The 27,874-nt window shown below is 41.8% G+C and overlaps 1 protein-coding gene across 1 annotated transcript; it reads left to right on the top strand.

The window, feature by feature from the left end:
* The first annotated feature begins 1,632 nt into the window (after positions 1-1,632).
* ZBTB24 (zinc finger and BTB domain containing 24) lies at positions 1,633-25,887 on the top strand. Its single transcript, XM_090279745.1, has 8 exons — positions 1,633-1,793; positions 2,124-2,273; positions 2,468-3,450; positions 6,139-6,306; positions 6,791-6,874; positions 7,962-8,045; positions 22,836-22,917; positions 23,979-25,887. Exons 3-8 carry the CDS (start codon positions 2,496-2,498, stop codon positions 24,697-24,699), a joined length of 2,094 nt encoding a protein of 697 aa, XP_090135871.1. The 5' UTR covers positions 1,633-1,793; positions 2,124-2,273; positions 2,468-2,495; the 3' UTR covers positions 24,700-25,887.
* Positions 25,888-27,874: the final 1,987 nt, after the last annotated feature.

Genomic DNA, 27,874 nt, shown 5'->3' with positions numbered 1-27,874 from the left:
TCCTGTATATAGGTCATTAAAAGATATTTCTGGAGTAACTATTATTATAATCAAGACCCTTAATTTAAATTCTTCTAGGTAGTTGGGGGTGGGGAGGGGTAGCAGAAGTATCTCTTGAGCCCACAGGGTCTTGGTTGCCTTTAGCTCAAAATAATATACATCTTGGGCTGACTCATTCTGAACCACTACAAAGTGACAGCATACAGGATTTGTCTTTCTCTGCCTGGCTTCGTTCACTTAGCATAATGTCCTTCAGGTTCATCCATGTTGTCATTGATACTTATAACTTAAACAATGTTAGTTAAAAACTAGAAGCCTGTTTTACATATATTTTATATAATATATTTCATAATAAAATCAACAGATATGGCCTAGAAACTGGAACATTACTGAATCAGTGCTATAAAATCCCTACGAAGTGCTTTATGGGCCTTATAACGATGCCCTATTGGGCCCTGGCTGATGTGGCTCAGTAGATTGAGCATTGACCTGTGAACCCAACGCTGGTTTGATTCCCAGTAAGGGCACAAGTCTGGGTTGTGGGCACAGTTCCCAGTAGGGGGGCATGTGAGAGGTAACTGATGGATGGATCTCTTGCACATTGATATTTCTCTCCCTCCCCCTCTCTCTAAAAGTAAAATAAATTTAAGGAAAAAGCTATTCAAGAGAAAGGGGAAAACCTCAAAGAAAAGTCAAATTCTAATAAAAACTAGTAGATTTTTATAAGAACCAGGCTGGTAATTTTACCTCCAGTTTGAAAATCTTGGAGGCCATATATGGTACGCTGGGGATCTGTAAGTGTCTTTTAGGGGTGGATAAGTTGTAAGCAATTGTGTGTTGGTGAAACATAAATAGAGAACATGCTAAAATAGCTGGAGAGGGAAGTAAGAGGGGACTGCATTTGGGTGGAGCCTGTAAACCATCTCAAGAAGCTTGGTCTCTATCAGGAGGGTACAGGGGAGCCACGATTAACTCAACGCAGGGGAGTGACTCCAGTCTCTGGAGTGATTTGTACTTGAAGAGCTCTCCCCTACTCCTGTGCACCGCGGGGTACAACACTGCAACTAAGACTTTTAGAAACCCTTAACAGTCTATTGAATAAAGAGTATGAATGTCTGAAGAATAATGATAATTTTAATCATAGTAGTCAAGAATTAAACCAGGCACTTACTAAACTCATTACATAATCTTGTTTACCCCACGGCAACCCAACCTAGTGTTAGCTAGTGTTAATATCTCCGATTTATAGGTAAGGTTAAAAAAAAAAAAAGGTTGAGAGGATAAGTTGACCAAGATCACTCAGTACCCAGATCAGTCTAACTAGACCGCTGTCTTCACTCCCTTGGACTAAGGCTTTGGAAGTGGAGGAACAGGAGAAAGATGTGGAGAACACCGAGGAGGCAAATAATAATTGGCGGGGGGGAAGCTAACGGTCCGGTACGATACAAAATTTCCACAATTGTACAGGGACACAATTCCTGTCTACCTCTCCCGATCCTCGGGCGCTCTAGGCTGCGCGGCCCGGACCTCAGGCCCCGCCCAGCCCCGCCGCCTGCGGGGCGGGCGCGAACCCGCGGGCCACGTGGTCCGGCATCCGCGCGCCGTAGGCTCCCGGAGCCGGTGCTTCCGGGTTGGCAGCATCTCAGGCGCGGAGGAGCCGAAGCGCAGGCCGCGCAGGAATCCCAGCAGCAAGCACAGCGAAGTTGGAGACCAGGGAGGGCCCGGCGCGGGTGCGCCCTCCAGGCGGCCAGGTGGGCTGGCCGCGATCCACACCGCGCCGGAAGACCGAAGAGGTAGGTCCACCTCGGCCCCACCAATCGTGAGTGCGGAGCCCGCGACCATATTGACCCTCATCAATCGTCCGCTCCCAGGTCCGGCCCCAGGGGCTTGGGCCAGGAGGTGGGGGTCTCGTGCGCTCTGCTCCCAGCTCTGCATCCCAGGGTCCCGGAAGCGTCAACCCGCCCCCTGCGCCGAGCGCTGTCTGGCGCCACCCTTGGGCATTCCACGCTGCCCTTTTAAAACGAGGCCCCTTGCGCCTTACGTTATTATTTAATTACAACTACCCCCAAAATTCACTTAGGACATGTACATTTTCTTTACCCTTTTCATGTTTGTTTTCACAGAACAAAATGGCCAGTAATGTGCAAAATCGAGACACTGTAGTTCTCATTATGATATTTATGCAACTATGGAAAGTGAGTGCTGGGAATGAGTTTTGGGAATGGTTGATCGCAATTCCTTCATTTTGCAAAGGAGAAAAGAGACCTTGAGAGGTAACGTGGATGTTGGAAATTAACCCAGCTAGATAATGGTACAACAGAAAAAACCCAAAGCTGAGTTAAATAGACTTGATGGTGGATAAGTGGTAAATTTCAGTTAACAATGTGAAGTGCCTGTTAGGTGCTTTGGGTCTGGGATTAACCTCGTTAGCGCTCACTCCTTTTTAAACATTGTTTTCTTATTTCAGGCTTAATTCTTCTTGTCTTCTAAAGAAAATGGCAGAAACATCATCAGAGCCTTCTGGGCAGCTTGTTGTACACTCAGACACTCACAGTAACACTGTCCTGGCCAGTCTGGAGGACCAGAGGAAAAAAGGCTTTCTTTGTGACATTACTTTAATCGTGGAGAATGTGCATTTCCGGGCCCACAAAGCCTTACTGGCTGCCAGTAGCGAATACTTCTCCATGATGTTTGCTGAAGAGGGGGAGATCGGCCAGTCCATTTATATGCTGGAAGGCATGGTAGCTGACACATTTGGAATCCTGCTGGAGTTTATCTACACAGGTTGTCTCCAGGCCAGTGAGAAAAGTACAGAACAAATCCTGGCTACTGCTCAGTTCTTAAAAGTCTATGACCTGGTAAAGGCGTACACAGACTTTCAAAATAACCATAGCTCCCCAAAACCAACGACTTTGAATACGCCCGGTGCTCCAGTGGTTGTTATTTCTAATAAGAAAAATGATCCGCCGAAGCGGAAACGGGGAAGACCTAGAAAAGTCAACAGTTTGCGGGAGGGGAAATCAGAACTGGCTGCAGAGGAAGAAATACAACTGAGAGTGAACAATTCAGTTCAGAACAGACAGAACTTTGTGGTTAAAGAGGTAGACAATGGTATACCGAATGAACAGACTGCAGCAAAAGAAATGGAAGAATCTGAGCCTGCTTGTGAGCCAGGTAGGGGGGAGGAAACGCCCACTGAAAAAGATGAGAACTGTGATCCTAAGACCCAGGATGGACAGGACCACCAGACTCGGTACAGCAAGCGAAGGATTCAGAGATCCATCAAACTTAAAGATTATAAACTTGTTGGGGATGAAGAAGACCAGGGTTCAGCCAAGAGGGTCTGTGGTAGGAGAAAGCGTCCCCTTGGCCCTGAGGCCCGTTGTAAAGACTGTGGCAAAGTCTTCAAATATAATCACTTTTTAGCAATCCACCAGAGGAGCCACACGGGTAATTATGCTTTCACAGCTTATGGGAATGTGTTTTGGAGTAGTCATGATAATAATAGATTTTATTTACTGTGCAACTTCTAGGTCATGGGCATTGTAATAAAGCCTTTTCAAATTGTTACTGCATTTAGTTCTCACAGCAGCCCTGTGCGATAGGTTATGTTATCCCCATTATACAGGTGAGGAAACTTAAGTCCTGGAAAGCTTAAATTTGAACCCAGGAAGCCGGATTCTAGACCCTCTTATTTGTAGTTGGTTTGAAGCTAAAATGTCCAGGTATCGAGCCCTAGCCAAATTTATTCTGCTTTCTGGCTCTTGAAAGTTCCTCATCTTGACCATAGCTATGCTTTTGGTCCGTGTGGACAGCTTTCCCACTCAGCCATGTAGCTGTAATCTAGCTGTAAATGTCTTCTTTTTCATCCCTCTAGCCAGGACTGGCCAAGAGACCCTTCTCTGATGATGATAATGTCATCAGATCTAGGGCTGTCCAGTGTGGTGGCCACTAGCCACATGTGGATTTTGAGCATTTGACATGTGACAGGTGTGACTGAGTAACTGAATTTTTTATTTTATTTTAAGTTAATTTATGTGGCTACCATATTGGACAGTGCAGCCTTAGCCAAAAATCCCTTCTTCCTTTACATACACTAACTCACTCTGCTTTGTGTTTGACTGTAGTTAACCACTTAAATACCCTGCAACTTAATTGTAAGCTTGTGTATAGGGTCTGGTGTTTAAGTGTTCTCTCATCCTGCAGCTTGCTGTCCTCTAACCCAGCAGCACCTAGCACTGTGGTTTTGAACCTGGCTGCACCTTAGGACCACCTAGGGAACTTGTAAAACTACCGGTGCCTGAGCCGCAACCCCAGAGCTGCTGATTTGTCTGGAGCCTTGGTGTTTTTAAGATAGGTGAGAACCCTGAATTCGGGTTCTTTGGACAAGGCAGACACTTGAGAAATATTGTTGAATTGTAGTACAGCATAGTTTAAAGAGTTAAGTAGTTCTACAAGACTTTTTAAGGAAAATAGCATGTAGGGTCTTCCCTTTTCCCCCCGGTATTCTGAAGATTTCCAGTGAATCACTGGAGTGGGTCTCTCCAGAAAGTCCTATCTTTCAGTTCCTGGATTTATTTCATAGATGATTTCTTGTGTCTGTTTTCTCTGCTGTCTTTTTTTCTGTTTGTTTTTTATTGTTGTTCTCTAACAGTTCTCCCAATTTTTCCCCTGTTGCCCCCCCCCCAATCCCCCCCCCCCCGTTGTCTTTCTGGAACTCCTGTTATATGGTTGTTGAACCTCTTGGACCCATCTCCCAATTTCCTTATCTTTTCTTTCCTATTTTTCCACCTGTGAGATTTCCACTTATCCTCACAGCCCTTACAGTTTTTCTATTTCTACTCTTATGTTTTCATTTCTAGGTGCTCTTTTCTTCTCTTAATTAAAAACAACTTTTTTTTTATTAGAATCCTTTTTTTGTTTGTCTCACAATGTAATATCCTACCACTGAGCACATTAATAATAACATTTACTTGTTAGGTTTTAACATTTTCCTCACCTTGGGCAGTTTCTGTTTTCCGCAAGTTGCTCTTTTTCTTCTTGTTTTGGCATCTGTTTCAGCTACTAGAGACCTTCCTTGAATGATGATTTTTTTTTTTTTTAAATTAAAATCTTGCCCTGGTTGGGTGGCTCAGTCGATTGGAGCATTATTCCCACACACTGAAAGGTTGTGGGCTTGATTCCCAGTCAGGGCATATACCTAGGCTGCGGGTTCAATTTCCCGTTGGGGTATGTACAGGAGGCAACCAATCGATGTTTTTCTCTCACATCAATGTCAGTCTGTCTCTCTGTCTCCCCCTCCCCCAACTGCTTCCTGAATATCCTCAGGTGAGGATTAAAAAAAATTTTTTTATTCACTTTGCTTTGCCTTGAGCTAAATGATTTTTTAAAGTTTTAAATCATAGTCTCGTAAGAATGGTTTCTTCAAAGCTATTAGCAACTCTGAGGGTATGGAGAAGACCTGTATACAACAGCCTTGCTGGGGGTGGCATGGCTGGCCCCCACTTCCTTGCTGGTGCTCTCTCTCCTCTGACTCTTCACATTCTAGGCAAAGACTCCACTCTCCCACCTGGAGACTATAGTCTCCTTGCTGCCAGAGTCTGCAGCAGGTAGGAGAAGAAGGCTGGAGGGAGTGTTGGCACCCCAAATGTAAACTGTAACCTATTCTCCCTGTGGTCATCCCACTCCATGGTACTGGGAGACCTCTAATCCAAGACCCCCTAGTCCAGAGACCTTTGTTTTACAGAGAACAGTCTCCATCTTCTTTTGGGGAGAGGGCTAGTCTCCCAGCTCCATGGAGTCCACTTGAGACAGGATCTGAGGGGTCTAACTTACTTTGAAATAGACTGTCATTTATTGTCCTTACCCCCATTTTCAGAGATAACATGTGCCACCAACTCTTGAGTCTTATGGAGGCTCTATCTTAAAAATCAGGTTGTATCTCAGCATTTCTCACTGCCGGCATGAGATTCATCTGTTCCAGCTGCAAAGTTTTATTGCTGGTGTTGTTTCCCTGTTTGCTGGCCTTTTGGATATGTGCCCTTTAAGAGAAATCCCTTTGTTTTCATTTCAATTTGCAATTTACAGACAGATGTGCAGATTCTTGCTTATACCGATTTTCTGGGGCTCTTATTCCAGGGGAGCGACCTTTCAAATGTAATGAATGTGGAAAAGGCTTTACCCAGAAGCACTCCCTGCAGGTCCACACCCGGATACACACAGGCGAGCGGCCGTACACCTGCACCGTGTGCAGCAAGGCTCTCACCACCAAGCATTCACTGCTGGAGCACATGAGCCTGCACTCAGGTAGCCGGGCTTGGACCAGAGGGCCAACTACCACCAGGTTCCTATTCCCCGGGTGGGCATTACTATAATTATGTAGTCTTCTCAGCCTGGTGTCATTTCCCACCTGGTGTCATTGAAAAACAGTTATGCATCTGTTAGAGCATAGTTCAGAGTTCTGCACAGCATCGAGCCTTAAACTGGGGCTTATTATAAACTGGCTGCTGGAAGTTTAATGTGCAAATGTTTTGTTTAACCACTGGAACTTAAAATTCTTCTACTTTGGATGCCTTTAGGGGAAACTTGAATTCCAGTTCTGCATTCTCCACCACTCCCTATTGCCCTACATGCCTTTGCACATTTATGTTACTGTGGTAGACCAAAGGCATTCGGGTTTGTAGACAAATCACTTGTATCATTTGTAGAAAATGTGGACTTGGCCCACTGTGAGGATCCTAGTTCTTCATAGTTTTTTGAATGCTTTAGTGTTTTGTTTTTTATTTGGCAGGACAGAAGTCTTTTACCTGTGATCAGTGTGGAAAATATTTCAGCCAGAAAAGACAACTAAAGAGCCATTACCGAGTTCATACAGGTACAATAAAGTGAGAGAAAATTTGGATTGATGGGGAAGAAATGCAAATACAAATTATTTCTGAAACATTAGGTTTATATTGTAGAAAATAAATGAATATTTAGGAAAAGTCTTAAAAAACAATCTAAATTAGATGTTCTTATGTTATTCTCACTACCTTGTGATTTGTATTTTAATTTTTAATAGTTTTGTTGCCACACACAAAAGCCCTACAGAATTGGTAACTCTCAAAAGTGCCACTTGACTGCGAAGTACCAGTGGATTGGTTGTTAGTGGTGCCTGAAGAGAGATGTCGCCACCCCGAATAGCTGTCAATCCAGGCTTTCTCCAACCTGGCTCCACCCACTGGCAGTTTTTTTCTTCCCTTACAAGTGATAAGAAATGAATGAGGGGTTGGGAGTGTCATTTGAGATTAATTGGCCATAGTCATACCAGTGCTTCAAAGGAAAAAGAATGTGTTTAGGGAGTTGGAAGGGTCCCAGCTTTCTTAGGAAGCAGTAAATTGAGATGCATAGGACAATATTAACTGTTACCAAATTAGTTTTAAAATTATTGTGGTTTTATTAAAGTACCAAATTTAAAGTGATTATTTTTCAGGGAAGTGCTGTAACACAAAGTACTAACACTTTTTTTTTCCAAGAGAATAAATCCACTTTTATTTATTTACTTTTCAATAAGTTTAAGCTTATTAGGGTACAGCATTACATGGAATCCTTAGCAGGAAGGTTGCTTTGGAATTTAGCACGAACCCTCCACTGTGTCCATGGACACCAGCTACCTTTCCCAGATGACTCTGGTTTTGTTCAGTTTGCCACCAGGCACTGCTGTGGTGGTCTCTGCTTTACACATGTAAGCACATCTCTTGCCCATATAGAATTGTTTCATCTCAAGCATAAACACCTTCAATTTTAAGAAGAGCTGTGTGCTCCCTCTTGTTCTGGAGACCCCGTTTTTAGCTAGTAGAAATGGCCTTGGACCACAGCCTTCCAGACATACTGGTTGTTATAGAAGTCCTGTTCCCAGCAGGCCCCCCAGGCTCCACGATGGCGGAAAGACGCACTGACACTTTTTTTATTGTTGCGACAAGGCCACTCATTACCGGAATGTAACCATTGCCATCGCAAATTCATGGACGTATCTCAGCTAAAGAAACACCTACGAACGCACACAGGTAAAACTCCCATCTCATCCTTCCTTTCTAGTATACTTGATGTTTTCAGGAGGGTGAGGGATGAAGTAGTTGGAGTCTTCTTCTCAGATTGTTTATTGTAAATTGGGTGGGAATTTTATAATTGTATAAGCCCAAGAAGAATGCTGTCAGCATCTGTGTGGAAATCACATCTCTGTAGATGAGCAAAATTTAATAACACAAAATAGTACAAGTCTGGTTCCATGTTTCACTCTTAATTTACTTTAGCATTCAAGATTATCAGGAGACTGTTTTAAGAAAAGGAAGCAAAGTGAAACATACCAAGGTAACATAGGCAGAGGGTTTTTTCCCACTTTTTTCTTTTAGTACCAGTACTTATAACTTAAGCATTGTCACCTCCAGAAAAATCAGCTTTAGGGATAAAGAAGAATCAGGATTAAATAGGGCAGGTCAGATTCTTTCATTTAAGATCATAAAAGTAAAAATATGAGCCTTTTAGACTTTTAGGTAGGAGCACTTAACAATAAAACTTAAGTTTTTCTAAGGAAACTGTTCTAATGTAGGTTAATTAATAATTCTTTTAAATTGTGTACTAAAATAATATATCAAGTTGGTTTATGTTGCTTTGAACCTTTTTTTTTTTTAATGTAAGTTTTTCTCCTTAAAGTAATTTGCTTTCTTAAAGCAGATGTCTTATAGGGTACGAGTTAATAAGTTCTGTGAAATTTAAGTCATCATTTAACACGTATTTACTGAACAGTTACTGAGTACCAGGCACTGTTCTTGATCCTGGGGATACAGGAATGAATGAGGTGGACTGAGCCTGGGCTCTGGAGGGGCTAAAACTCAAACAGCGGAGACAAAGAACAACTGTGTAACATGTAAGGTGAGGGTAATTGCAATGAAGAACTAAACCAGGCTAAGGGGACAGGGTGCAGAAGGGAAGCCACTCTTGTATGTGGGGACTTACCTGGGAAGTCCTCACTGACGAGATGACATCTGTAATGGAAATCTGAATGTGGGGAGTGAACAAGCCATTGTGGGTACCGAGGAGAAGAGCTTCCTCGGCAGAGGGAATGGCAGGTACAAAACCCTGAGACAGGAGAGTTCAGAGAGGCTGGAGAAACGCTGGGAGGCACGGTGGCTGAGGCCGAGCCCGGATGGTGGGAGTAGGAAGCAATGGGGCAGGTGCTATCAGAGGCAACTGGGGTTCACATAAGGCAGGGGTTTTCAGCCTACCTGTGTGTTTCAGTCACCTGAGAAGCTTTAAAAAAGAGAAGGTTTGGCCCTGGCTGGTGTGGTTCAGTGGATCGAGTGCCAGCCTGTGAACTGAAACATCACCAGTTTGATTCCCAGTCAGGGAGTTGCGGCCCAGGTCCCCAGTTGGGGGTGTGTGAGAGTCAACTGATTGATGTGTGTCTCACACATTGTTTCTCTTTCCCTCTCTCTCCCTTACCCTCTTTCTAAAAGTAAATAAATGAAATTTAAAAAGAAAAGAAAAGAAAAGGTTTGCTGCCACCCCAGAGATCCTGATTGAACTGACCTGAGGTAGGGCCTTGGAATTGGAATTGGCATTTTAAAAAGTTCCTTAGGTGATTCTGGTATGCACTTGGGCTTAAGGACTTCACAGGCCACAGTAAAGACTTTGGATTTTATTTTAAGTGAGATAACTAGCAGGAGGATTGATGTGTTGTGACTAAGAGTTTTAATAGGATCATTCCAGCTACCATGTGCAGTGCAGTAAGGCAGGGGTGGAGGCACCCATTGGGAGGGTGGAGAGACCTATAGGAGCCTGTTGCAGTAATCAGGGTCTTGGCAGAGTGTGGCAGCAGTGGAAGTGGTGACGAAGTGGTCCAATTCTGGATATATTTTGAAGCAAGAGTCAATGTGATTTGCTCATGATTGGATGTCGGGGAGAAGAGAAAGGAGAAGCAAAAGCAACTGGAAGGATGAAAAACAGGAAGACTGCGGGAGGAGCAAATCACGAGTTAGATTTTGGACATGTGGGCTCTGAGATACCTATTTGACATCCAAGTACAGATGTGGAGGAGGCAGCTGGATAGTTATTTGGGTCTGGAGTTCAGGGGAGACATGCTAGCAGAGATATAAATGTACATGCTTACATATCTGCCTGTAAATAGCATGGCAAGCTGTGAAGAGAAGACCTTGGGAGAGGATGGAGGCGGAGGAGAGCTCAGGTGCCTTGATTATGTTGAGTGCCAGAGGTGAGACATCATCTGGGTTTAGTCTTCTGTGTGTAGGGTGTTAGTGAGGCTTCTGGTTTTTATGAGATGTCGCCTTGAAATGGGGATAAAAAGGAATAGAAATCCTTTCTCCATAATCCTAACAAACACTTCACCTTCTACTTCGAAAAGAAGTAGAAGAGGGAAGTGGAAGATATACGATGGGTAAAAAAGGAGACAAGAGGGCTCTGTTAAAGTGGTTTGTTATGACTTACAAATAAGAAATCAGACCTACCTGGGAAAAAGGCAATAAAAAAATACTGTAAAATGAAAAAAAATTTTAATGGCAAAAACTGAAAAATAAAATAACAAAAAACAAAAGCTATTCCACCCACATGGAGGAAGAAGACAACTCCTTGGTCTTTAAATGTGGGCTATGAGTAACTTCCTTCGAAAGAGCACAATAAAAAAAATCAAACCCATCCAAAAATTGGGCTCTCTGAGGGCGGTTATTATGACTCACCTGCCTATAGCACAGAAAATATGCGCAGTGTTGTTGGAAGAGTTGACACGCCACTTCCCTGCTTCCTAGGCAGGTAGGAGAGTTTAGGGAGAGGCTGCCTGGTGGAGCTGCCTTTCACCTCTGCAGACCATGGGGCGAACAGACCGTAGCGGGCAGGTCGTGCTGCGAGGGCCAGGGCAGGAAGCACTGATTGCACAATGCAGTGGGGGCCACACTCAGGTGGAAAACTATGACTATCATCTCTTAGCTCTTGAAGTGCAAAACTCTCTCTGGGGTTAGATGTCCTGTGCCAAACCCAAAAAGTCAGAGGTAAATAAGAAATGCTTTTTTGCACTTTGGTTGCACTTTGAGATGGAGGCAGGCACCAGGCAGGTAGGCAGTACTCGTGAGTCACCACAGCTCAGGCTCACGTGCTCAGGTCTTCCAGGGACTCAGCCTAGCCAAGCCAGTCACACGACTGATGAACCAGTTTATGTATTAACTTAAAAAAGAGACTGTATGTTTCTGTTGCCTACAGTACTAGCCTTCCTGATATCAGTCTACCTGAAAGCCAAGATAGTGATCAGAAGATTGTTTGTTAAGCTGGGGGAAAGTTCAGGGAATTGGCCCAGGCCATGGAGATCCCTGGTGAGTGACATCAGACCCTACAGTATGGTAGGAGCCCTCCAGTGTCCCTGTCCCTTGTATGACATTAGACAAACACTGATTCTACCTAATGGACTCCCACTCATGTATAGGTGCCCTGACTAAAACACATCATCCAGTTAAGTCATAGCTTTCATTCACGGGTTCATTTTGTTGGAATGGGTCTGAGGCTTCTTGAATCTCAGTCATATATGTCCAGACCATCTATTAATGTTTCTTGTCCCCATCTTAATGAGATCTGGGGACTCCTTGCTGTAGCATACCCTTACAGAGTCTGTATGTGAGCTAGCAAGAGTCTCGCACAATGTGAGCCCCAGTAGAGGTGTAAGCACAGTGATAGAAATGACTCACTTTCCCTGGGAAGATCTGGGGCAGCATCCCAGAAGAAAGACCTGGACCTTGAAGCCAGAGTAAGTGCTGGGCGGACAAAGGGAGTGGGAAGAGGTGTGCCTAGTCAGAAACAGGGTGTGCGGAGCTTGAGGGTGTGAGAAGCGGGCATCTGAACGCTGCTGCGGGGAATTCATGGTGAGCAGCTAGAGTGAGATTGCTGACCAGGGCAGACTTGGGGTGAGGTGGGCCTGGGGGAGACAGCTGAGCAGAAAGGAGGCATATTTTGATTGGCATATTGAAAAGAACTCGGGCAACCCCAGGAGGATGGACAGAGAGAGAGGGTTTTGGGGGTGAGCCAGTTAGCAGGCTCTTTGGTGAAGCAAGATGAAGGCCTTTGGGTCAAGGGAGTAGAAAGAAAAGATACATGTAAGGGTTTTCTGTGGAATAAAATAGTCACTGCAAACATGACATAGTGTTGATATCCAAAATATGAAAATGTGAGTACCCCAGTAGAAAACTGAGCAGGAGACCTGAAAGGCACGTCACAGAAGGAGACAGGAGTGTCCAGCAGGTGTATTAAATAATGTTAACCACATTCATTATCAAAGAGGAAGAAATGTGCACTTCTTTTTGTCCATTACTTTGGCAAATATGTGAGGAAATGGAAAACTTTATGTTCTATTGGTGGGAATATAACTTGAGAACCTCCTGGAAAGATCCTTGGCAATGTGTATCAAAATGTAAAGCGTGAAAAGATGTTTGCATAAGGATATTCGTTGTAAGCAGGATTGTTTATAATGTCACAAGCTTAGGAACTTCCTCCATGTCCATCAGTAAGGGATTAGTTCGGTAAATTTTGGACAGGATGTACAGTGAAACGCCAAAGCCTTTTAAAGTGGTGGTGTGGCTTTATCTGACATCCCAGAGCAGCATGCACTGGACAGTCTGCGGGGAGGAAGAAACTCCTCTGCGCTTCTGATAGACATGAGACAGGTTAACAAGAGAAAGAAAACAATTTAATTACATATGTACATACAGGGACCCCACATACATGAGAGAGTTGGAGAAAGTTAAAATGAGCTCTGCATGGCATCCTGAGCCTCAGGATGAGCTAAGTTGCCTCAGGGCTTCAGAGAGGAGGGAGGTCATTCACAGGATGATGAAATAAGAGCAGATGCTCAGTAATTAGAAGTTTACCCTGTCCTGTAGATAGGTTAGAAAAAGTTATCTGTGGTAATAACCTTTATTATGGGCAAGGCCCCAAATTGAAGTTCTTTAAGGGAGAGGTACAAGTTTCTCATGAGCCCGCAGGGTTTCCATTGCCTTTAGCCCAAAATACTTCATCTGCCAAGTGGCACACTCTGGGGAGGCCTGTTCTGAATCCCTTCAGTCCCACCTTTGACCTCTGAGAAGTTTCATGTTCCAGGTGTTGTGTTGATAGATTGGTCCATATCTCATTAAACCTGTCTCAGTCTTAAAAATAAGTCAGTTCAGTTAAACAGTTGTATCTCATTTCAGGAGATGATGGTGCAGGTAGGCTCCCAAAGTTAGGCCTATGGTGCAAGTATTCAGGTATTTAATAAGGCATGTCTGTAGAAACAAAAGAAAAATAATGATTAATGACTGAAGCAGACTATAATTCTAGTTTCTGAGTTCCGAAGGCAGCCAGTTGAAAAGATTTCTAGGTGTCTGGTTTGAGGCACCTTCAGATGGAATGGAGGCAGGTGGTGGCAATGTGGTAGATTTTCCTGATCTGCAGTTTGAATGTCTCTGGTAATCCTTCTGTAATGGTCAGAAAGATTGTCTATATATGAACTATTATGGTGATTTATCTGGAGTTTTATATCAGGTTGTCCCAAATTAGTTTACACAGGTTTGTGGGAAAGGCAGTTTTAGTTTTTAATGATTCCAAGTCAGAAATGTTGGAGAAAAGTTTGAAACGTTAGTTTGGAGAGTCGTAGCCAGATATTAAACAAAACTAGAATTCAGGATTCAATCCAATTTATAGGTGGGAACAAAACCTCAAATTATGATGAACAGCACTGGAATTTGATGTCCACAAAGGTATATTACCGAAACACAATATTTTATTTATTTATTATCAGAGTGGGGAATGGAGGGAGAAAAGAGAGGGAGAGAAACATAGATGGGTGGTTGCCTCTTATAGGCCTCCAACTGGGGACCTGGCCCATAACCCAGGCATTGCCCTGACCAGGAATCAAACCAGCAACCTTTTGGTTTGCAGGCCATCACTCAATCCACTGAGCCATACCAGCCAGGGCTGAAACACAGTCTTTCTCTCTCAAGTCAGTTACGCTCCCTCCCCCTCATTTTTACCAACAATAGCCAAATTAAGACTAATTTGTAAAATAAGTCTAATTTCAGTAAACTTGGCCTGTTACTTACCTAAGAACAACAAAAATAGTAATTAACCTAAAGCTCTTTTAAATCTACTTTCTGGAATTTTTTCATAAGGAATTTCCAGACTGAACTTCAAAAGGTCTCTAGAGGCTAGAAAAGCCAAGGTAAGGACTTTCCATCTGATGTTGCCTGCAGTGCCTATGTGTGGATTATATAGTTGTTGCCTGCAATGCCTATCTATATAGATTTAGGTTAGTTCCTCTTTTTTCAGGGTCCCCAAAATATCTTGAGGTTCCTGCACCTGCCAGGAAGTGACCTTCTTTGCTCACCTGGTAAGGCTGCTGAGAGCCTATATTTCCCAGGGGTTTGTTTTTTTTTTTTGGCTTCCATTAGTTAATCTTAATTCCTTACAGCTGTCTGGTCATGTCTGAGTCTATGCACATCTCTCTCAAATATGACATCCTAGTCAAAGCCTTGGTGATATAACCAATGTTGTTAACTGTGTACTGTTACAAGGAGAACAGATCTTCTACAACCTATACAAATAACAATAATGCTGTGAAAGTAAGATTACTTACTGAGAGCTTCTGAATATTGGAGAAATCAAGTAGGAAGAAAACGATAAATGTTTCGGTTCTGCTCACAAAGGTATAACTTAACAATTTGTTTTAAGTCTTGGGTAGTTTAAAAGAAGCAAGTTTCTGTATATCCAGAAAACAAGATTTAAAAAATCAGCAATATTTCAGACAAAAAGGCATAAAAATTATAAAGTCATCATCATCAGTTTTTCGGTCCCATGTAATAAAAACTTGTTCTGCTTTAATCGAGTTTTTGCCTAAGTTTTCCCGACCTTACCTGATGATTGAGGGCAGTAGGGTCAGTGATAATTCCAAGAAGTTTGCAAGGTCAAGGTTCATATAATTTTCTCAGTGAAATGGGTACCTTTGATCACTAGAGATTGTGGAATGTATACCCCAAGTGGGGAGCAGTTTCTTTGCCACTGTGAGGGATCAGCCTTGCAGAAGGGGAAGGCTTCAGCCCATCTGGAAAACATGCATACAACAACAAGAACATATTGAGCCCATACTAAGTGTGAGTTGAATGAAGTCCAGCTTAAATGTACTATGGTGGATGAAAGAATACAAAAACAGAAAAATGGGGTTTGCCAGGAAGCTCAGAAGAACCAAGCAGCAGTCTTGGGTTTCCCATAGCCTTAACTATTTGTTTAATTCATAGCCATTGTTTACCAATCTTAGTTTCTGTGACTGAGGAGCAGACTGTTGCCATGGCAAAAAATACAGAACTGAGGGGTCATTTTTACAGAAGCAGAATGGACTTTATCCGCATATGCCACAATCTTTACAGATTTTGTTGTCGCCATTGAATGACAGTCAGCTAGGGTGCTCTTACTGTTGGGAAGATTCAGTTTTCCTAAGTAATCAAAGATCTGATTAAGATGACATAAAACAGAAAAAAAAATTTGTAAGATTTTAGTTATTTTTAGAGAGTGGGGGAGGGAGGGAGAAAGGAAGAGTAACATCAATGTACGAGAGATACATCAATGGGCTTCTTCTCGCATGTCCCCAACTAGGTACTTGTCCCAGGCATGTGCCCTGACTGGGATGGAACCAACCGGTGACCCTTTGGCTTGCAGGATGATGCTCAATCCACTGAGCCACACCAGCCAGGGCAAAACGAAATTGATTTGATAAAACAGAATCTTTGCTTTCTAGGCAGAATACTTTTCACAATATTTTAGCAGCTAACCAACAGTACTTTTTCCTTTTGAGACAGAGAGACAGACATGAGAGATGACACCAAACTGTAATTTGCATTAGCTTACTTCTGATATTAAAACTCATTTACTTATATTTTTTCTGATCCTTTTCAGCTTAACCATATATAAATTTTTTCTTTTTCAAAATTCTTTTTTACAAATCTACTTTTCTTGTCCAATTTAGTTGATCTCCCTTTATTCAGAAATGAACAACTTATTTTAGGACAAACCATTTCTTTTAATTTTTTCAAAAATGCATTTCCATTACCATATGCGTTCCTTTACTGAAAGCGCATATTAACTTCCTCTTGTATTATGGTATTCCCTCACTTCTTGTGGGTATTATGTTCCAGACTCCCCCACGAAGTAGGAACCTTACATTTATTCTACACTCTTAAACTTATGTAACTTTAACAACATACATATACAGTACCGCAAAATGCCATGTAATAGCGAAAAATCCACGATAATTAAATATAATATTTTTAAAAATCCCGCGATACAGTGAGGCCATGATAAATGAACAATGATATAGCGAGGGACTACTTGTAGTTAGAATTCTTAACCCTTAGTATATGATTGTCTAACCACTAGACTGACTGTACTCCTGAAATTATTACAAAATCATTGAGTGTAAACTGCAATTGAAAAAAAGAATTCTTAACCATCAGAAACCTTAATTTTTGCTGACAACTAAAAAGTAAGCAATTAGAACCCAGGTTCTTAGCACATAAAATCTTTACGTTGGCCCTTGCCAGTTTGGCTCAATTGGGTGGAGCATCATCCAACAGACCGAAAGGTCATGAGTTCAATTCCCAGTCAGGGTACATACCTAGGTTGTGGGTTTTATCCCAGTCAGGGCACATATGAGAAGGCAACCGATCAATGTTTCTCACATCGATGTTCCTCTCTCTCTCTCTGTTTCCCTTTCTCTCTCAAAGCAGTGAAAAAGATATCCTCAGGAGGAGTAAAAAAAAAAATTTTAATATTTTTAGGTTGTCTTTAGCAAGATTTTGCTATATCTTTTTTTCTTTAGCGTGTCTGATTAATATTGTTTGAAGGGTTGGCTTACATGCCTTCAGTTTTACGATATCAAGCAAGGGACATGTTTCCCAGTGAGACACAACAGCCACCCTCATAATACAATCTGGTAAAAGAGATGCAGTCACTTCACATAAGGCCTGTTGAGTATATACCAATTCTCCCATAAACTTTTACCTTTATCCCATCAACTCTCACATTCCTAACTGTAGCCTTCATTAGGACTTTATCAGCAGGTTTTGGTTTTATAATACTAGGTAAAGGAATTGATTCCAGCCAGACATAATATCCATTCCTGTGAAACATTCAGGTAAAATTGACAGAACTTTTTTAGATAAAGCCTGTGTAAATGTTCCGGTTTTCATTATTTTATCAATCCTTATATTTCTTTATTATTTTACCAATGGATTTAGATTCCATAGTTCTCATATCAAGGAGTTCTGGAAATTTCTCTTTTCTGTTCCCTCACCATATTATCTACTTTGTGATAAAAGACTTTGGGTTCCTATCAAGGGGTCAGGCGAAGGGACTCGGGTACTTTTGTCAATTTTTAACTTGATTAGCCAGCCTATCTGCTGCCTCAAGGATTGCTGATCAGATTTCTCATTATAATTTCTGTCTTCCAGCTTTTTAAAACTTTCCAAAGTGAGGTAAATAGAGAGAATTTGTTCAGGGCCCCATGATGTTGGGGGACCAACAGGGAGCCGCTTTGGCCCAACCAGCCATTGCTAGTGCTGTATTAAAACATTTTTTTAACCCCATAGATACCCATTTTAATATTTATCCCAAGTTTTTTTAAGTAATCATCTAAAGATTTACACTCTGCTGAGACTAGTCCTGACTCTCCTTTGCTTTCTTTTTGTTTCACCCTATCATTATTTGTTTTATATACCTATTTTTTAATAATTCTTTAAAATTTTTCTACCTTGTAAGGAAGAGTCCTGTGACACTTCTCTTGGCCTCTCCCCACTCTTCTGTTAATTAACCTAATTTTGTTTGTTTGTTTTTTGTTTTTTGTTTGTTTTTTGCATCTGTAAGACCCATGAGGAAAAGCTGAGGCCACAAATTTGATGTTTTCTCTTTTCATTAAGGGAGTTCTTAAGGCTAGGCATTATATTTCTTTGTATCCACTTGTAAAATTCGGCCTTTCCATAGATACCAGTAAAACAGCTGTTATGATGGAAGCTCTCTAAAATTTTTCTAATTTAGATGTTTTTCTAGTTGAAAGGATCCATCCTCTTGCCTTGACAAGTAGGATTTTAATAGTGATTCAAACCAATAAGCCTTTTTATGGCTTAACCAGGGGCCACACAAGAGTGTAAAAAATTCATCCCTCACAAGATCCAGAAAGTCTGCTCTCAGAGTACTCTAAGTAAAAAGTCCATTATTGGCTACAGGCGGTCAAGCTACAAAGATTAATATGACTAAGGCCCCTTATGGACTGGGACCCCTCCTGAAATTCTCAAGAGCTGGCAAGGTTGGACAAAAAGGCAGAGAGACATAGCTGCTCAGAATCCCCAGGCTGTCTGGCTGCCAAATGCATGCCAGTAAGGGCATCTTCTGGATGACAGAGACCAAAGAGGAGGTCTAAGCCAAGCTCTCAGAACAGAGCAAGACAAGTGACATAACAGACTAACCAGTGACCGTCTCTGGGAGGAAAGGGTCAATAAAAACCAAGGATCAATAAAAACTCATACCAAATAACCACAAGTCAGTCACTGAGCCCAAGGAACTAGTTCTGTAAATACTTTCTAGCTTTAGAAAAGGAAAAACAGGACTCACCCCTCTGCAGGTAGAGATCCGGGAGTCTGACTTGGCAAGATCTTTACCTTTGCTGGCTCATGCTAGAGGTCCCAGGATCTTTCTGCTGCAGCAGCTTCAGGGGGAGCAGTGTCCAGCCAACAAAGTATCCTGCCCACAGCGCCGACTATGGGGAAAGAAGAAACTTTCCTCTATCCTCAAGGTTCTTTTGGTCTAACAATCAAATAGGCATGAGACAGACTTATAAGAGATGATGACCAAATTTAGTTACCTCTGCACCTGTAGGAACCCCATGTAACATGAGAGAGTCAGAGACAGAAAGGGAAAATGAGGTAATAATGACATTCTGAGCTGCTTCAGAAGGAAGGAAGGTTCTGTGCAGGACAATAAGAGCAGATGTCCAGGAGTGAGAAGTTTGTCCTGGCCTATAGATAGGTCATAAAAGTTATTTCTGCTGATAACTCCTATTATGGGAAAGGCTATATATACTTCTGCCTCTCGATATTATTTGAATCTTTTTTTTTTTACACTGAACCTGGGTGACTGATAAAGAAAAACAAAAGTGTTTTCTTTCGGAGTTAAAATGTGTCAAACTGGATTGCCAGTTGGGGGTGAACACATGAGCTGGAGATGTCATGTGACTGACTGTGGGGCCTGGCTGGGGCAGGGGCTGGCTGGTGCTGCTGTTCCCCAAAAAAGGTATTCCAGGTTTGAACCAATGGTGAGGGCAACTAAGCCGTGACACCCAAAGGGCCCGGGGTGGTTGGTGCTGTCCGTGCTGGGATGGGAGTTTACAGGTCGTCGGGGTGGGGTGGGGTCAGTGGTGTGGACTGCTGAGAACTTGGTCGTCCTGGAAGGAAACTTAAATATTTCTGTGGGCCTCCCCCGGGTGGATTCGATAGAGTCACACTCCTGTCTCTGCTCTGTCCTTCCATCACTGTCGTCTAATCCTCCTGTAACCAACTTCCTTCCGGCCCCACTGCCACCCAAGGCCTGTCGCTCCCCCTCTGCCTCCTGCCCTTCCTGGTCCAGGCCTCTGCACGTCATATCTGGACTGTTACAGGAATTCCTGCAAGGTGCTCCTGCCTCCAGCCCACCTTCCCATGATGCCCGTGTTTTTGTTTTGTTGTTTTTCCTTAGTACTTCTTTCATGTTGTTCTGCTAAAAACTGCCAGCAGGTCCTTTGCCAGGAATGTATGGCTCTTCGTAGCCTGGCTTCACCTTTCAGCTCCACCACACCTCAGAGTAAAGCTTCACCCTTCCTCGTCCACACCATGTGGTCATTTTCAACATTGCCTTTTGGCCTTGCTATTCATTCTAGCCCCTGAGCTAGTCTCCGGGCTTCTTTCCACTGCAGCCAGATCCTCCTCTACACCCATCATCTCGTCTGCTCTCAGTGTTATTGATCCTACTCATTTGAATGTTTAATCCAGTGCAGCCCTATGTTACTCACTTAATACATGTCTCTTCTCAAATAGACTGTATATTCTCTTTGAAGCAATGGTCATGTCTTCGTTTTTTGGGTTTTTTTTTTTTTTCTGTTCTGTGGTCTTTCATTGTATTAGAACTGAAGAAACCTAATAAGGAATAGTCCACTCAACTGAAGCCAGTGGAGCTGTTATCAGAGAAACCCTAGTTCTTCTTGCCAATTCAGTAAAGAATGACAGATCAGCGAGCCTGTTAGTGTGCACTCCAAGTTTACTGACAGAGTAAAAGCAAAGGTGGCCAAAGGCCAGGGTGGCAAGCTCGCCCTAGGGTGGCCAGAGGCCTTGTGGCCAGAAGGCCAAGAGCACCAGGAGGGCCAAGAGCCAAGAGAGCAAGTCCATTGTTCTGAGCACATACATAGTTGGTGGGATGGGGATGAAGGAAGTTACATATTGATTGACTGATAAAGGTGGAGCCAGCTTTTCTCCGGGGACGTGACTAACTAAACTTAGATAAGTATGGGCGTCTGTTAGCCTGAATCCTTATCTTGCTCCAGTCTCCATTTGTTCATCTTGTTATAAAACACTTAAGTGAAGGGAGGCAGTACATTAAAGTTGGGGCAGTTACCTGAAGTTATTTATCGACTCTTTGTGTAAGCACTGGGGTCTCTGTAAAACAGATAGTGACCAGAAGTAGTCAGTTAACCAAGATTGTTTTATGGACTTTTTTCTTGGGGCACCATGGACCCTCTCCTGCCTTTCTGGCCTTGAGAGAAGGTACAGTTTCAAAGGCTTTCCTTCCCAGATAGGGGAAATGATACATGGAATTCTAAGGACCTTCCTCCTCCCGTGCTAACATCCTGTGACGTTGGAATGCCTGGCGATATTTTCAGACCAGGCCTAGGGCTGCTGGGTCAGCGGGTGAGACACGTCTCCCTCTGCTGCTCATTCTCCTGGGACAGAGCTGTGTGACTCTGTGACCAGCACAAATCATAAACCAGTAGAGTGGGAAAACTTTCCTCAGGTTCACCTTGGCTAGAAAAGCGTCTTCTTACTGTCCTGCTCACTCCCTCAAAGAGCTCCACTTGAAGGATGTCCCGGGAAAGAACTTTTATTTAAAACATTTGCCAATAGAAAAGACTTCTTGAGAGGAAGTCTGAGTGGAATTGAATGGAGCACACAGAGCAGGTCCTCAGTCTCTGAATGTGGAAAGGGAGAGAATGATTTGAGGACAGAGTAGGTACCAGCTCTGAATTGGAAAGCCATGAAGAGATAGTGGCAATGGCCTGTTTTTTTTATTTTCTTAAATTCTCACACAGGGATATATTTATTGATTTGAGAGAGGGAGAGAAACAAACATCTATTGGTTATCTCCCATACATACCCTGACCGGGGATTGAACCCACAACCTAGGTCTGTGCTCTGACCGAGACTAAACCTGCAACCTTTTCGTGTATGGGACGACGCTCCGACCAACCAAGCCACCCGGCCAGGTCCAACAATGGTCTGGTTTTAACCTTTGGAGTGGGTAAGAGTTATAGATACAAAGTTGCAGACTCATCCAAGTTGTCACAGGTGTCCTCTGTCTACACAGGGCTTCTAGTCACTGGTGAAAGACAGCTGCCTGACCATTCTCCATTTCAGATTTTACTTCTCCCTTGCTGTTATCTAGTTAAATTGGATTCTACTTTTTTCTTTTCTTTTTTTAACTTATGGTCCTCTTGCCTGCATTAATTTTGTTTGCGGGGAGTATGACAGTCTGTCACTGTATGTGCAGTGTACAAACTAACGCTGAATAAATGCTGTTGAAGCTTTATTAATTCTTAGCGGGGTCTGTTATGTGAGCCTTAGTCCCCATCCTGTGAAATTCATTCATTCAGCAGGAGTTCTGGAAAGGTGTGCTAGCAGTGAAGAACTAACTTGGGGAAATGGACTAGGAGTGTTGGGGGTGGGACAGTGCTTTCAGCGCTAAGAAGCCTCCTGGTAAAGTGACATTTGATCAGAGGCTTCAGGTTCGTGGCTCATGCTGGGAGACCCCTGGGGGCCAAATGCTCCGGGTCCAGGTGTGCAAGGTGAGAAGCCAAATGAGGTCAGGGAGGTTTGGGGTGAGCAGTGGGGGTGGTGGGACAGATCTAATTCCTTGTAAGGCCAGGGCTTTGGCTTTTATCTTTGGATGCGCACCATTAGAATGTTTGCACAGGAATGTGAAAGGATTGAGCTGTGTTGAGATAGGGACGCAGGGACAGAAGTGGGAAGGGGGAACCCATTAGGGAGCTGCAGCAGGGAGATGCCAGTGGCCTGGACCAGAGGCGACAGTAGGAATGGTGAGGAGTGGTCAGACTCTGGATATATGTGCAAGGTAGATATAAATGTAAATAATACAAAAGTCACCCGAGTGCACAGGTGTCCTTAGGAAGGTCGAGAGGGCTGCCCAACCGAGTAGTAAGGTATGAGACTGTCAGGTACCTACGGGTGGACGATACAGGAGTGAATATAGTGCATTCCTTTGTTTCCTATGGATAATTGGTTACCTCGGTTCAGTTTTTAAGTTTAAGGGATTAAAGAACCATACCTACACTTTCTCTGCATCCTCTTGGCAGCTAGCACATAGTAGGTGCTTGGGAAGTACTTAATGCATTTGTTCTTATTGCTTATTGAGGATTCAAGTGGTACTGCCTTTATTCTTTTTTTTTTATATTGTGAAACTGGGGTAATTCTTTTTGTTTTAGGTTGAATGTGTAATTCTAAATGTTTTCCCTTTTTTAGGTGAGAAGCCATTTACGTGTGAAATCTGTGGCAAATCTTTCACAGCAAAGAGTTCTCTTCAGACCCACATCAGAATTCATCGGTAAAGTTACGCAGATATGTCTCTCATGTCGAGTCCTCATTCAGCCCTGGTGACTAGTAGGATCACGTTTGTCACCTGTATAGTGTTTTCCCCAGATTATCCATCTGGTAGAATTTTCTATGTTTATAATTTTTAAAAATCTTTTCAGTAAAGAAATTCCTCAGTTAGACAAAATCAGAAAAACTAATGCTAGCCAGCAAAAGTCTGCATTATTGATTTCATTTCTTAAATTTTGATTTGGTCAGGGGGCTGGTCCAAAGCTTAACTCTTCAGTCAAAATAAGTATTAAATTTAATGTTTTCTGAATGAATGTTTTTGTTCAAAAAACTACATTGGATTTACTAGGTCTTCTAACAATGTCACAATTAGGGTCTACTCATTTTAATGTTGAAATTAGTTGTATGTACTCATTTGGCCATTAGAACAAGAAAATAGGCTGTAAAAACTAAAAACAGAAGGGAACTATCTGTTTAATATATATATATATATATGTATATATATATATATATATACTTTTTTCACTGTTAAACGTTTGCTATTTTATTTTTTAATTTTGTTTACATTTATTTTGTTAGCATCTTTATTTTTATTATTTTATTGTTGTTCTTTTACAGTTGTCCCAATTTTTCCCCTGTTGCTCTCCACTGCCCCACACCCCTCAGTCAATCCCCCACCCTGTTGTTCATGTCCATGGGCCATTTATACTAGTTCCTTGACTAAACCCTTTCTCTGCCCTCCCTCTTGTCCCACTTTCCCCTCCCCTCTAAATATTTACTTTTTAAAATCTGAAATAGATACTGTGGGATCATACATTTTAATCAAATCTAGCCCAACCCCATCTATTGCCCTTCCTCAGACACCACCCCCACCTTCTTTCTTAAAGATTAGAAACTGAAACCCATAGAAGTCGTGACTTGCTCCAAGGCCTTACGTTAGTAGGAGAACCCATGACTTACGACTCTCAGTCTAGTTTTCCTCTATTCTGGACTGCTTTTCCCTATACAATCAGGAAGTGATACATAGATCTTTCTGTTTTTAATATAAAACATGTTTCCTTATAGAGGAGAAAAGCCATACTCCTGTGGCATATGTGGCAAATCCTTCTCTGACTCCAGTGCCAAGAGGAGACACTGCATTCTACACACAGGCAAAAAGCCTTTCTCCTGCCCTGAGTGTAACTTACAGTTTGCTCGCTTAGACAACTTGAAGGCTCACTTGAAAATCCATAGCAAAGAGAAACATGCAGCAGATTCTAACAGTGTTTCCAGCAATAATAATACTGAAGAGGTCAGGAATATTCTTCAGCTGCAGCCGTATCAACTCTCTACCTCAGGAGAGCAGGAAATACAGCTTCTTGTAACTGATTCTGTGCATAACATCAATTTCATGCCTGGTCCTAGCCAAGGAATCAGCATTGTCACTGCGGAGAGCTCCCAGAACATGACTGCAGACCATGCTACTAATCTCACGCTGCTCACACAACAGCCAGAACAACTGCAGAATTTAATTCTTTCAGCTCAACAGGAGCAAACAGAGCACATTCAGAGCCTCAGTGTGATTGAGAGCCAGATGGAACCCTCACAGAGCGAGCCAGTGCATGTAATTGCCCTCTCCAAGGAAACCTTGGAGCATCTGCACGTCCATCAAGAGCAAACGGGGGAACTCCATTTAACAAGTGCTGCACATCCCGCTCAGCACCTGCAGCTGACACAGGAATCTGCTCCACCTCCCCCCAGCCAACATGTGCCCCAGCCCACACCGCTGAGCCAGGAGCAGAGCTGACCTGGAAACACATTTGAATGCTCTACTGGTCTCTTCTCCATAAGCCAGCTGTAACTGATCTGTGTGCTTGAAGTCAGGCTTCCTGAAATGCTTACCTACAGATCTTTACAGAGATGTGATAACTAGCTGATAATCATAATGCTTTCCATCCAGGCAGAAAGATGTGTGTATCATGTCCCATATATAGCACTGACAGGGATTTAGTATTTCACTATTTTTATTTTGATTTAGTCTTTTCCGTTAAGTACTGTGTTCATTGCCATAGGTTATGATCTTGTTGACTTTTCCAGTTACAGTTTTTATTTTTTAGGACAAAGGAAGTCATATGTTGAACTGAGTAGAATGGCTGGTTCTACTTCCTTTTTTCTCATAGACAACACAGTTGCCTCTACAAGACAAGTCAGACTCCCAGATGTGCAATGATATTTGATCTTCATGAAGAAGTTAGAGCTTTCTTCATTGCCCTGGAATAAAAATATAACCAGTGTAATTTGTGTTAAATGTACTCTACTGAATTCTAATTGACCTCCAGAGATGTTGATCTGTGTATTATGTCTGATAACTTTCTGGAAATGGGAACCTGTAAGGTATTTTTTTTGCAAAGTAGGTTAAATCCCACAAAATGGACACATTATTTTTAAAAGTAAATGTTTTTTCATAATCTTAAAATCTTTGAGCCTCAGAATTAGTAGCCAGCATGTGTCTATTATTACATGAATTTAGGTGACTGTCAGAAGATTAAATGATGTTTGGTTTAGGTTTTTCCAGCCCAGCATATTTTAATTTATTGAATACTTTGCTCTCTCTCAAGAAAACTAGTAGAGAAATTTTGAGAAAAGAATGTGGGCACTGGTATATGTAGATTAACAATGCTGGTGGAGAGTAGGGGTGATATATCCTACAGTTTACAGGATCATCACATCAGTTACTTGTTTTCTTGTTTTATATGTCTTTGATTTCCACTTGAATCAAATTAAGTTTGGAGCTTAAAGTAATACAGAATTGTTAAGGTTTTAGAGAAGATGAAAGCATTTTCTAACATGCCAAAATATGTTTTATTGTATATAATTCACAAAATTTCCAAAATAATTTATCTTCTATGTATCAACCAAAGTAATGTTAAATCAGACCTGACTAGAGCAAAAGTATAATTTTTGCAAATACAGTTATGCCTTATGTATTATTTCACATTCTTGCCTTAGTCATTTAAACTGTTTACTTAAACTTTAGTCTTAAAATGCAAGGCTTTTCCCAGCTTTTCAAAGCCTACTGGCCCACATTTTCTCATATAAATAGTATTCCACTATTGGGTTGGCCAAAAAATTCATTTAGTTTTTTCCATATAATGGCTCTAGTAGAGCTTTGGTGTTTTTAACTTCATTTAAAACAATTTTGTTAGGTTGTATTGTAACTGCTGTCATATCAGTGTGCATTTTTAAAAAATCTTAACAAAATTGATGAATGTGTAGCCATTTTAATATTGAAGATGGAAGAAAATATGCAACATTTTTGGCATACTATGCTTTATTATTTCAAGGAAGGTAAAAACACAACTGAAACACAAAATGGATTATTACAATGTATGGAAAAGGTGCTGTTACTGATTGAACATGTCAGAAGTGGTTTATGAAGTTTTCTTGGTACTATTCACATTTTGGCCAAATAATTCTTTGGTGTGGGGCTGTCTTATGCATTGGAAGATGTTCAGCAGCACCCCTGGGCCTCCACCCACTAGAAGCTAATAGTGGGAGATAGCCAACATACTCAAAATACCCCAATCAATAAAGTTATTGGTAAAAATGAAAAATGTGTCTTTTACCAAAAAAAGCCTAAATGGACTTTGGCCAACCCAATAAATGAATTTTTAACTATTCACTCTGGAGAGCCGGATAATTATTCAGGAAATACGGTCAGTCACATGACTGTAAGTCACATTTAGCTTTATGACAGTCTACCTCTGCACTAAGAAAAATGTAATGTGAACCACATATATAATTTTAAATTTCTATTAGCCATAATTAAAACAGGTGAGTCAAAATAAGCTTAATAAAATAGTTTATTTAACCCAACATTTGCAAAATAGTATCATTTCAAAATGTAATTAATATAAAAATGTATTAAGATATTTTACATCCTTTCTTGCATATTAAGTATTTAATCTCTTACACTCAGTTTGGATGCTGATATTTATTGATCTGTATTTATAGAGTTCATGCAAGTTACAGTTGAAACTGTATATTCAAAGAGTTGCAAACATACCTTTTTTCAGTAACTGAAATGAGTATCGGTTTTTCAAATATGTTAGAATTAATTAAAATTCAAGCCCAGTTCCATGGTCACACTAGCAGCATTATGAGTTCTCGTTCGCCAAATGTGGCTAGTGGCTCCATTGTACAGCACAGGCCTACCTGTTTCTAGCTCGAGAGCCAGTCTCAGACATAAAAATGTCTTCTGGCAGAATTCTGGGTTATTTGACTAGCTGTGAAAGGGAAATGGGGAAGTGATAGCTTTATTAATCTAGCCTTTCTTCTGTGTCCCAAATATACATTCTGTCCTTTCAATGAAATCCAGAATTTAAAAGTTCAGTGACTATACCCAAAGGAAATGTCATGTATATGACAGCATTTCTGCTGTGTCTTTGAGAAGTTGCTGGCTCAATATGTCACAACTCATTTTTACTAGTAAAAGTTTTTAAAGTCTTAACAAGTGCAGAAATACAAATTGTACTTTTTAGGAAATAGTAGATTATTATGCTTTTGGACTACTGAAATGGCCTTGTCACTTTCAAAGGTGAATCTGGTTTTCTCTCAGTAGAGGTCTATCCTTGGGAAGACTAGAGCTCTTGCCATCAAAATGTTATTCTCGTGCATGCCTGTGTTTCTTGAAACGCCTTTTTCTACCTCTTCTCTGTACTTTCTGCAATTGTTTTTTGTAAGTTTTGTGAGCAACCAGTTAAATAATGCTGAGGAAGACGAGACTCTCATTTTAGGTGCTTACATCTAGATTTTCATAAATTGGAATAATAATTTCTGCTATATACTGAGTCTTTACTATAGGCCAGGAAAAAAGCCAGGTGCATTAGGTCTAAATCTTAATGTTTCTCAAACTTCTTCCATGTCATGGTGCTCAAAAAGTAGGCTTTATACAGCACTCTGCATTTAGAGGACTCCAGTCA

Source organism: Furipterus horrens, unplaced genomic scaffold (assembly GCF_987537825.1).
Source record: "Furipterus horrens unplaced genomic scaffold, mFurHor1.1.pri manual_scaffold_6, whole genome shotgun sequence".
Classification (NCBI taxonomy): domain Eukaryota; kingdom Metazoa; phylum Chordata; class Mammalia; order Chiroptera; family Furipteridae; genus Furipterus; species Furipterus horrens.
This window is presented reverse-complemented; position numbering and strand designations above follow the sequence as displayed.